At 36.3% G+C, this 12,524-nt stretch overlaps 1 protein-coding gene across 1 annotated transcript in view; it reads right to left on the bottom strand.

Moving 5' to 3' along the window:
• Positions 1-352: 352 nt before the first annotated feature.
• Positions 353-12,524, bottom strand: part of POMGNT2 (protein O-linked mannose N-acetylglucosaminyltransferase 2 (beta 1,4-)) — a 62,306-nt gene continuing 50,134 nt past the window's right edge. Inside the window, exons 3-4 of the mRNA XM_053714268.1 lie at positions 8,196-8,313; positions 353-3,309 (exon numbers count right to left, since the gene is read on the bottom strand). Of these exons, the coding sequence (XP_053570243.1) occupies positions 1,481-3,217 (1,737 nt within the window). The 5' untranslated portion in view covers positions 3,218-3,309; positions 8,196-8,313 and the 3' untranslated portion in view covers positions 353-1,480. The remainder of the gene's footprint in view (positions 3,310-8,195; positions 8,314-12,524) is intronic.

The raw sequence follows: 12,524 nt of genomic DNA, 5'->3' as shown, positions 1-12,524 counted from the left end.
AAAATAATTATTATTTAAATAACTTACATAAAAATCAGCATATAACTATTGCAAAGACAGATTTTATAAGGGTTAGGAACACTGTAGTAAAAAAAGAGAGTGTGTGTATATATATATATATATATATATATATATATATATATATATATATATATACACACACATATACACACACACACACACTATATATATTTATTTTTGTGTTTCATTTTAAAACTAATACCAAATATGGCCCCCACCATCAGCTTTCGCTCTTTTTGGAGCTGAATGCTGCTGTCAGTGGCCATCTTTGGCATTCAGTTCAAAATTGAAACATAAATATACATCATTAATATCTACATACTCTCCAGACTTTTAAAAACAAAAATGGCTTTATTTTCTGACATTTTAGGGCTACAGCAGTCCCTTCCTGAGACAAGTCACAAAATAAAACTTTTTTTATTTTTCACACACACACTATGAACCAGCTATATATAATATGAAAAACTGCAAAAGGATCAACAATAAATGCTTTTCAAAATTATTATTATTTAAATGTTAAAACTTGCTTTGTCTTGAATTCCTGCAACAACAAAAACTGACTCTTGAGTATGTTTATAGCATCTTCTCTACTGTAACCAATTAGGGACAGATATAAATGAGCTCCTACACTAATCTTACCAATCAGTACGTAGAATATTGCTGGTTCAAGTGTTTGAATACTACAGAATGGATTACAGCTTATTGGGGACAGTGAAAAAAGCACAACTTTAAGAGCTAAATTACTGGGAAACTGTAAAAAATAATTAGTGCATAAACTTCTTTTTTTACAGTACATAATTAACCATTTTTAAGTTTAATGTTTCTGTAAGTAATTATCACTTCACAGTACAGTATTATTAAAATAAGATTCATATTTGTTGTGATATAATGTCCCAGCAAATATTAATCTAAAACTGGACACCTACAATAAACAATATGAAAAGATTATTATTACTCAAGGAGAGGAAAACATTTTACAAATAAGTTAATAAATATTATTTAATGACAAAATATATCAATATGCAGTCAATTCTAACTATGCATGCCCACCTTATTGCATTAATAATTTAAATAGCTGGATTAGAGAATCTAGATATATGGCCTTAGCCATATCAGTAAGAATACAAACAACAAACCACACACTTCTCTATATGAATACATTAAATTCAATTACAGAAATAATATCTTATATACAAACAGAAGTTTGCCATTGTGGTATTTTTTTGTTTTTTAATTTAGCTAAACATTGCCACTTTTAAATTTAATTTGTCTAAAAATTACAAAAAAAAATAATTCCAAATGAAAATGAAGATATAAAATGTATAAATATTGCAAAACAAATACAAAATCTGCATTGCCAATGGTGTAAACACCTCTTTGGCATTCTAAGATTAGGCCAACATGGGTCACATATATATTACATATATACGTAGAAATTATTTGTTCATGACATTTCATTTTATGTGCTGCACATTAGAACATCTGCAAACGGTCCAAGGAGATTTTTATTGAATATGCAGCGGATCCATACCAAGTAAGTTGTAAAAGGTTTAATATTTTCTGAAAATGTGTAGTTCTGGTGAGATAAGATATAAGGCATATAAGAATTTTCTCCTTGTTCCTGTATCCATACTTCATATTTCACATCCCTGACTTTCAAATACTTCAGATTCCAGGGGATCTGCCAAGATACAGACAACTTGGCCTCACTTGTACCCTGGACAGAAGCCTGACATCTAGATTCCCTAACTTTCCCAGGATACAACCCATTTGTCCATTTTTGCTTTCTAGAACCAAGTTTTGTTTTTACAACCTGTCTGATGCTTTGGATAAGGGATGAAATGTCCACTTTTGTGTCCTGATATATGCGGAAAAGCCACTCAGGGTTGCGGCAGCAAAGATGACGTGGAACTTCTTTGTTTTTTATGATGCGCTCCTGCTCAGTTGCATCCAAGTGCATGATCCCACCTTGTTCCCATGGTCTGTCTGGATAAGTTACTGTATTTCCCTCTTCTGTGTTCCTCCAAGTGACATACTGGAGGTCCATACTTGGAAGCATTGCCAGTGTTTTATATGGTGTGTAGTGTTCAGGATTTATGGCATAAGGAAACAGCTCTACTACAACAGCACCCCTCGGAAGGAAGAGAGATGTGATAAGCTGAGCCCCATGCATACTCACAAGCATTGAGGCATTGCTGATCAAGCGTACAATATCTGCAAATGAATGATCTTCAAGAGATACAGTAATTGTTTTCATCTGAAACTCCTGAGCAAGAGCCAACAGCAGCTCTGCTTCATTTATAATAAGTCTATTTACTGTTCGGCTGAATAATACAATATAATTTTCAGATGTGGATTCATCTGAACTGATGTTTAACTTACCCAGCATGAATTTTGCAAAGTGTCTTACTTCGTTCCCTGAAACTAATATATTTGCCTTAGGACCCTGTGGTTGCACAAAGCCATACTGATACCACGTAGTGATTTTAGACAGCCCTACATACGATTTAGTAAAACAAAGAAGCCTTCCTAGAGTTTTAAGTTGTCCTTTTAAAAGGGGTTGCTTGTTGCTCAGGAACTTGTATAGCTCAAAATGTGAACCTTCATTCCAACCTTCCATAAAGAAAAGTCGAGATTCCAAGTCCAAGTCTGGAAATTGCTGCATGGTGTAAAATATGGGAAGAAGATCATCGTGAAAAACATGCATCAGATTGTCAGGATTAAATCTGTTCATTATAAGAGCAACATCTGGCACAAAGACAGGTTTAGGCATAAACTTTAAAGCAGCAGCTGGAAGTTCTACAAAGTTGAAATACTGAGTGTTGTGATCATCTACTGAAGACAAATCAAGCAATGCAGGTTGGAATCTTCTAGAGCCCAAACTGGGTAACATGACTGATGAATTGCTATGAAAGAAGACAAACTCTTCAGCTTCTGTTGAATAGCAAAGTGATTCAAAGCGACACACACGATCTGTATGCATCCTACCAGTGCACAGCATTCTAGTGCCATCTTCCACAAGAGCTTGCAAGGCTGCCTGGTAATCAATTCGAACCTGAGACAGCTCTTGGGTTTGGCTGGTAAGATCTAGCTCTTCCTCTATAGCATAGAACTGTTCCAATAACTTCACATGCTTCCAAAGAACTGCAGCCAGGATAGAAACAAGTAGAGCATTGAAAACTGCAGATATGTTCATTCTGTAGTTGTACTATACCAACATAACCAGATATCAAGTGAAGTAACAGGATGGTCATTATTAATCCAACTTCACATAGAAGAAGAAAGTATCTGAAAAGAAAAATAAACATTAATTAGAAAAAGTAAAATAAATATGTATCCACACAGGATAAACACTCCATGGGAGAATTTTATTATAATTAGTACATATGCCTACAGAATATGCACTTGAAGGTCTAAACACTAATCGGCAACCTTCAACCTCCAGAGATGAATTATTGGTGCACTCTAGTTTCCATGATAGTTTAACATTTGCTAAACCAACTTGACTCAGAACTGCACCGCACCATCTTAACAAGCACATATTAGTCCTTGGTAAGCCCAAAAGTTTGTCCATAGCATATCTCTTTGTAATGTATGACTGAGAAAAGGACATCTAAGAATGTTTCCAAGGGACATCATAGCAGGTCATTTGGGGGCATTTTTCTGATCCAGGGTTTTTAGCAATTCCTTTGAAGCAATATGTAGATTAGTCTGGGAAACGTTACAATTGCAAAAAAAAATTAAGATGTTTATACACAGGTTATACAGTGTTCTATCCAGGACCTATCCAATGGTTAAACCACCCAACTGATTTAATTGACCGCCTGGCTAACATGTAAGCCAATATTAGGCTAAAATTAGCTCATATCAAATTATTTGAATGTATGTTGCACAAATTATCATTAAATAAATTCATGATAAATTATGCAATTAAAGAGATACTAAACCCACATTTTTTCTTTCATGATTCAGCTAGAGCAAGCAATTTTAAGCAACTTTCTAATTTACTCCAAATATCAATTTTTTTTAGTCTCTTGCTATCTTTATTTGAAAAAGCAGGAATGTAAGCTTAAGAGTCGACCCATTTTTTGTTCAGCACCTGGGTAGCGGTCTTACATTCCTGCTTTTTTCAAATAAAGATAGCAAAAGAACAAAGACAAATTGATAATAGGAGTAAATTAGAAAGAAAAAATGTGGGTTTAGTATTCCTTTAATTTGTGCTTTTAAAATCTTAAAGGGACAGTCAGCACCACAATTGTTATTGCTTAAAAGATAGATAATGGGATACTACCCATTCCCCAGCTTTGCAAAACCATCATTGTTATATTTATTATATAAATATAATTTATAGCATTTAAACCTCTTAATTTCTGCCTGTTTCTAAGCCACTACAGACAGCCTCTTATCACATGCGTTTTTCGTAGCATTTCCCAACAAGAGACTGCTAGTTTGTGTGAGTCATATAGATAATATTGTGCTCACTCCCGGGAGTTGTGGCTGACACTGCACTTATTAGCTAAAATGCAAGTCAATAGATAATAAATAGCCATGTGATCAGGAGGCTGTCAAAAGAGTCTTAGGGGCTCATTTATCAGTCTCCGAATGGAGCTTGTGGGCCCGTGTTTCTGGCGAGTCTTCAGACTCGCCAGAAACAGCAGTTATGAAGCAGCTGTCTAAAGACCGCTGCTCCATAACCTTGTCCGCCTGCTCTGATGAGGTGGACAAGAATCGCCGTAATTCAACCCGATCAAGTACGATTGGATTGATTGACACCTCCCTGCTGACGGCCCATTGGCCGCGAGTCTGCAGGGGGCGGCGTTGCACCAGCAGCTCTTGTGAGCTGCTGGTGCAATGCTGAATACGGAGAGCGTTTTGCTCTCCACATTCAGCGAGGTCTTGCAGACCTCATCCACACTGTCGGATCAGGTCCGCAAGACCTTTGATAAATAGGCCCCTTAGACACAAGGTAATCACAGAGGTTAAAAGTATATTAATATAACCATGTTGGCTGTGCAAAAATGGGGAATGGGTTATAAAGGGATTATCTATGTTTTTAAACAATAAGATTTTTGGAGTTGACTGTCCCTTTAAGTGATCTTTTTAAATAACAGAAAATATTATAATATTGCAAACTATGACACTGCCCCCACCCGGCTACTTCATAATGCCACCTGGCTGGTAAAATTTCTAATGGTACACACTGGTATATATTATAGCAGCACAGTACAGCTAATTACTCTTGGTTCACCATAAGAGTATAAAGGGAAACCAGACGTGGACTCCTTGCACATATGCCCTAGATAGATGCAACTGCACCTCATTGATGAGGCCCAAGGGAGGCCGAAACGTACGTCTGGGGTTAGTTGTTTTCTCTTGTTCAGAGAAGAATTGCCTGGTATTTCGGCGCTGGACTATCATTGGGCAGGATCAGACTGATATGCTACAGGATATTTGTTCTCTGTGAAAAGGCATAGTGTGCAAAAAGAGACTGCACCCTGAGTGGCACTGGCCTTGTGGACAAGCACAGAAGTTTTTCTAGCTTTTGTTCTGTCTCAGTTGAGAGCATCTCTCTATTTTCTTGTTAGCACAGTACAGCAGCCACAGTATATCTCTGAAAGACCCATCCATTATAAGTTTTTTTATTTTTTATTATTTAATCACCAATTAGGTTAAAAATTGGCAGTGTTATTAGAAGAAAAAATAATCAGTTTAGTAAGTTTCAAAAGAGTTGGTAATATAAAAAGGACAGATTTTGAATTCCATGTGACGCTGTACTAAAATAATATCTAGAAAGACGGATAGATTATATAGATATATAAATCTGGAGTGGAACACAATACCAGAGCAAGATGTCATGATTTTAAGCCGTTTGGCAGCTTGAAGACGTTTGACAGGGCACTTTTTTACAGTAACAACCACAAATAAATAGTTTAGAATAAAAAGGGTATTAAACAAATGTTTGCCACTACCAGAGGCTTATCTTATTTAAGATTAATTATGATCCTAATTTATAATAAATGTTTATTTTAGTGTTCTTGTGCCTATTTAATTAGATATAAAGCTGTCACAGTGTATTAACAGTCCTCCATAAAATTCACATACCCAGACAGAACTGCCAGATCAACACCCATCCTTGATCTGGAGTTAGCTAAATAAAAACAAGAACAGATTAAGAGGATAATTCAAACATCTGAATCAGACACAGCATTAATTACATGCTTTGAATCAAGCTGATATAAATAAATAAGAAAGACAAAACAAACAAACTCAAATTTTAGTAACACTGCTGCTATTTAAATGAATCCTATGGCTAAAGGGGTAAATGTTTACTGACAATAGTTTCATTTATTGGTTACAGTTTTAAACAAATTATTTGTTGTTTTATTTTCTTGAAGTGTCTTTTCAAAGGCTAGTTATAAATTGTACTCACTCCTGTACATAGTGCATGTACAGTTCTGGAACCTAACACCGCAGTATAATGTTCTTCAAAGCTTTAGTGATTTGCTATAAAATGTTGCTTCCATTTGTATATATCAAATCAAACATTTATACTATAACACAGCCAAGTAACCTCAGGCACGGAAACCAAAATGGTGCCCTCCAGTACTTTTTTAAAGCACTCTCATCCTACACCCCTCCTCTACTTCTGCACATTTGCAACACACACACACATATATATATATATATATTATTATTATTTTTAGGGTGTCAGATATCGGATAATTCTAGGATTACCTGGGTAAAATTGACATTACCCAGCAGATGTGGGTAAAGCCCGATGTAAGATCATACATTGGGCTTTACCCAGGTAATCCTAATTACCCAAACACTTCTGGATAAGCGCAGCACTATTTTGGTCCTTTGAAGACAATAGTTCTTGCAAATAACCGCATTAAACATATATACGATACGCTGTGCTGTAATTCCCCATCTTCTCTAACTTTTTTGCCTCCGCCTGGGGGGTTCACCCCAGGGTTCACTTGGGGTTGATGCCAGAGGATTGGCAGGGCACCCCCCTTTCAACCCCCCCAGGCAGAGTCAGAATAAATTGTGTAGATGGGCTTTATCCAGAAGCATTTGGATAATCCTAGGATTACCCGGGTAACGCCTGATGTATGATCTTACATTGGGCTTTACCCACAGCAGCATGGGTAATGTCAGTTTTAACCTGGTAATTCTAGGATTACCCGGATATTTGACTTTACCAGTAACACACACACGTTATATTATATATATATATTATATTATATATATTTATATATATATATATATATATATATATACCCTGTAGTAAGTGTTTTATAATAAAATATTCAGTATGTTTCATGGGTTACTACCATTAACATAATCTAATGCCCTGGTACCAGAGATTCGTAAATGATAAATGAGCTAAAGTACATGCTAAACTCACAAATTATGTTTCATCCCAAATGTAACCATATACAAGATTACTTTTCTACATAACATAGGTCTACAGCATATATTTTGTCACAGGAAATGTATGATAAATCAGGCAACTTGTATATAAACTGCAATCATAAGTACATGGATATAATTCAGTTGGTTTGCATTAAACAATATAGGATTGTTTGCGCATACCAATATATACTATCTCACTATGTTTACTACTGTACAAAAAGAGAAAGTAATTAAATTCATTTTTAAGTGTGGAATACAAATAATGATGAACTTAATCAACACTGACTTTCATATTGTTCCCGTAATGTGTCTGTATTGCGCATTTTTGGACAGGAAAATTCAGAATATAATTCATAAATGTGCACATCTATCTCTCTAAATCCAGTGAGTTAAAAAAAAGACACAGAGTCAGACCCAGAATAATGATTAATGTTGCTTTCTAGTATATCAGTATCTAAAAATAAATACAACTTGACTCTGAGCAATTGCTGTTGAATGAACCTTTGACTTCTTTTTTTTACCTTGCTTATAAACATCAAGTCAAAAAATAAAATAAACTGTAAATTCTACTAAAATGTAAATGTTCTATGCATTGGATATACAGACAGAGAGACTGTTAAAGTTAAATTTTAGTAAAAAATAAAAATAATACTTAAGTGGCATACGAAAAAAAAAAAAAAAAAAAAAAAAAAAGACAGAAATGATACAATGAACCATGTGCAGTTCAGATGTTTGAAGCCGTCATGAATACTTACCAAAATAACAGGCTGTATTGTACATTATCCCTGAACATCTGCAGATTCCCGATTCTTCTGAGCTTGTCAAGGCTGGAAGATTTTACCACTTCAGTACAAGCAAGCATGGCTTGTGCTGCTGAAAAAGAGAGAATGTTATTCAGATGTGTCTTTGTACGTTGCAGGGAAATCAGCGAAGAGGGCTTCTATTGTCTCATGCCTAGAAAGAGATTTCTAAACAAAAATTCAGTAAGCCGTTTTATTCATATGATAATAGCTGTTTGCAGTGCACCATCTGCAGACTGAGCTGTCATTTGCGTCTCTCTCCTTTCCAGTACTAGGCTCTCTGAGCATGCTCTGTCTGTCACTGATGTCCTATCACTCTGCCTGGCTCACCTCCATTTGTTAGCTTCACAGAGGTCAACGTTGCATGCAGGATGATTTGCTGCAGTGCTTCGAAAAATCCCCATAGGGCAGGAAAGACCGAAACAAAAAGGAAGGGTTTTCTCAGAGAAAAGGGACATTTTTTAAAAAATTATTCATTGTCCAAAACAAAAGGAGATAATGAAGAGTCTTGCCATATTTAACAACTGTCACACCGAAAATGATTGCAATCAATAGATAATATTTATTCCGCTTACAATATACAGAATCTTTCAAACAATGTCAATGTTTAAAACTGGGCTTCTTTGTTTGGTAATCTACTGTAACATGGTGTGATATTTTGAAAAAGCAGTGTAGATGCATAAATGATGCTTAAACTTTTTTTGTTGCTATACAACTTCATTCGTGAACTAGGTTTCCTTTTAAAAAGCCTTAGACTATGAGGGTTTTTTTTTAAGTTCTCTACATGCAATAGTTATTTAATTGTGTAAACAATTATTAGAGAGACCTAAAACCACACATTTTTCTTTCATGACTAATAATTCTGTATTTAAAATAAAAACTTTGATTAATTTTTAAAGCGACATAAAACTCAAAATTGAAACGTACATGAATTCATTTTTATTTTGAACTAAAGCATTTTTGCAATACATGTGTGTTAGTAACAGCACTTCTAATAAAAGTGACAGTTTTTATTGTGAACAGACAAGGGGGCAGATTTATCAAATGTCTGTCGGCATTTATCATTGCACAAGCAGTTCTGGTGAACTGCTTGTGCAATGCTGACCTCTGCAGATTTGCGGCCACTAGCAGGGGGTGTCAATCAACCCAATCGTATGCGATCGTGCAGATTACTGTCCGCCACCTCAAAGGGGGCGGATGAGTTAAGGAGCAGCGGTCTTAAGACCACTGCTTCTTAACTCCTGTTTCCGGCAATCCTGAAGGCTCGCACAGAAACAGGGGTATTCGGGCCATGATAAATCAGCCCCCATATATGCATATGCCTTGAGCACCTGTATTCAAACACTGCACCTGCTTAGAGAGCATAATTTGCATCATTACAGACGCATATACCACTGCTGACTCTCTGAGCTGTGGCTGTGTTTGAAAGTGGGTGCACACAGGGACAAGTAACAGCTATGACTAAAAGGAATATTTTAATAGAAGCATTGTTGTTAAAACATGAGTACGCAAAAGGCTTGTATACAAAACTGAAATGCATTTGTGTATGAGTTTTATAGCCCTTTAATTCTTATTTGAAACAATTACATTTCTTCTGATTGACTTATTCATTGTGCATATAGGAGCAGTATTTTAGTTAATCAAAAGAAATGCTATAGTATTGAGAAAAAAACCCTAACCCTTTATGAGTGGGCTTAACAAATCAGAGGAGCCAGGGTACCATGATTTCTGGAATCTTAATTCTTCCTTCTGATATTTGCTGTTCCACGAGCATGTACAAAAACAGAGGCTCAGCTACTGGAAGCCGCAAAAGACGCCAAAGGGTTCAGGACTATGGAAGCCCTCCGGATCCAAACTTAGAGCAACGGATTTCAGCTTTTGACAGTCTTTATCAAGGTCTATGTCTTGTGCCTTGTAATCATACTTATAGGACTTTAAAGGTGCATTCATTTCATAAGATGGATTACTTACAATATTTTTTTTTTTTAGATGATCTAATATAATCGTGAATTCAGGAAACTTATTAACCATGTGAACGCCAATGAAGGGATCATTTATGGAACTGACAAAGCTACCGGTGTAAGTAAGCTTGTTACACCTTTGTCTGGTACTTTGCCTGACTATTAAAAAAAAGAGTGCTGTTTTTGCGTTCTCTTTCAGAAGCGCTCTGTATATCCTTACATGGACGTTTGATGTCTGCAGAGATTGCAACTTTGAACATTTTATCGATATCTGATGATTTATTGTTTTTAACTATTTGATGTATGCACATGTTTGTATTTGATCTGTAAGATATTTGCAGCTGTGTCTTTTTAATATAAGCTATACATTTTTTTCATAGTAAAGATATTTTAATAGTTACATATTTTTGTCATTTCGTCAATTTTAGCTATTTTGTGTAGCAAATTCCTAGGTCTTTCTTTTACGTTCAGATTGTTTTTGGAGTTTAAAGGACTCCTATTCTCTCCTAGGGGTGCCTGATGAAACAGCTAGCACAGCTGAGATACGCGTTGCAATCTGTTGCCAATATTGTTTTTAAATACTTTGGGTAATGTACACACCCATTGGTTTTAATAAAAATATACTGTATCCTATGGAAGCCTGAGCTTTATTCGATCATCCCTTGGAACACCTGGGCATCTACATCCCGTTCGAGGATCAGTTTGCTGGAACACTGCAAGATCCCAGCTTGCGTCATTTAGCACATTTGGTGCTGCTCCTTTTGTGAGTATAATTACAATACAAGACCCGCTACTCTCAGTTACAATCTCAGTATTATACTAGGAGGCGCCCTCTTGTTTGTGATTCCTCTTCACAGATTTCTGGATTTTTTTCTGTTCTTTGAGAGGAGCTGCCGATACTACACCCATTGGTTTTCACCTATCTGGGATTATTTATACCACCACAGAAGAACCTATTTAGATATCTCTGAACTTTCTAGTGGTCTCCATCATGGTAAGATTTTGTACCATTCGATATATATTGTGCCCAATGGTTTATATTTTGTATCTACATGTCTATGTGCACATATAGCTACAGTCCACATCAATATTATATTAGTATATATACCAACAGTTATATTGGGCATTTGAGTGCGCCCTAGGGTTGGACACAAGAATGTCTTCAACAGGTTTGTCTATTCTCTCAAAGGACTGTTTATTTGTTTAGGTCCCAGTGCAAGGTATTTTCTGAGCCATAGTGCATATTGCCTGTCCCCTTCCTGAACTGTTTGGGTAATGTAGTCCAATTGGGACATCCCAAACAGGCTGTGACATCACCATCTTCCAGCCAACTAGCAGGGCACAGCAGGGTGAGTGTGGGCAAGTGTGAGGCCAGTCAAAATTGCATAGCACCTCTCGCACCCACCTAGAGTCGGCCCTGACTAAGCAACAGAGCTCTTTTGCAGTCTTACATTTTGCCAAGTGGCAATTGCAGGTGGACGGGTTCTCTTCTTGATAATTTGTCCGTCTGCAGCTTAATACATTTTCCTGTTAGACATGCTAGTATCAATCAAAGTATAAGAGTGAAAAAGAAAAAAAAGAGGTCATCCTGCCTCCAGGTTAATGTATTTTATATATTATCATCACTGATTCATTGCTCATAGCCACCATTGATTTGCTATATTGTGACGAGCCACCACTTTGGTATGTTATGTCATGCAGAAATTAGCCATTATAGCTATTATAATAAATCATAATAATTATATATACTATAATAAATCAAATTCAGTCAAGATTTTGATGTGATGACAAATCTATTTCTCTATCATTACGGATAAAATAGTTTTCTATAGATGCTTAACACATTACTAGACCATTTTATTAAGAACTAGTAATAGCAGAGTATATGATTTAATTAGTGGGGGGGCGCGACAAAATTAGTCTTCGTTTGTGCAGCCAAATATCCTAACACCAGCCCTGCATGCACCCGGCACATTGCTGAGCCAGTCCTGGCTCTCCATCCACAACCTACTCAGTCAGGACTGCTCAAAAGCACATTTGATAAAAAACAGAATTTATGTTTACCTGATAAATTACTTTCTCCAACGGTGTGTCCGGTCCACGGCGTCATCCTTACTTGTGGGATATTCTCTTCCCCAACAGGAAATGGCAAAGAGCCCAGCAAAGCTGGTCACATGATCCCTCCTAGGCTCCGCCTACCCCAGTCATTCGACCGACGTTAAGGAGGAATATTTGCATAGGAGAAACCATATGGTACCGTGGTGACTGTAGTTAAAGAAAATAAATTATCAGACCTGATTAAAAAAACCAGGGCGGGCCGTGG

This window comes from Bombina bombina, chromosome 5, assembly GCF_027579735.1.
Source record: "Bombina bombina isolate aBomBom1 chromosome 5, aBomBom1.pri, whole genome shotgun sequence".
In the NCBI taxonomy this organism is placed as follows: Eukaryota; Metazoa; Chordata; class Amphibia; order Anura; family Bombinatoridae; genus Bombina; species Bombina bombina.
The sequence above is the reverse complement of the archived record's forward strand: the minus strand, read 5'-3'. Positions and strand labels throughout refer to the sequence as shown.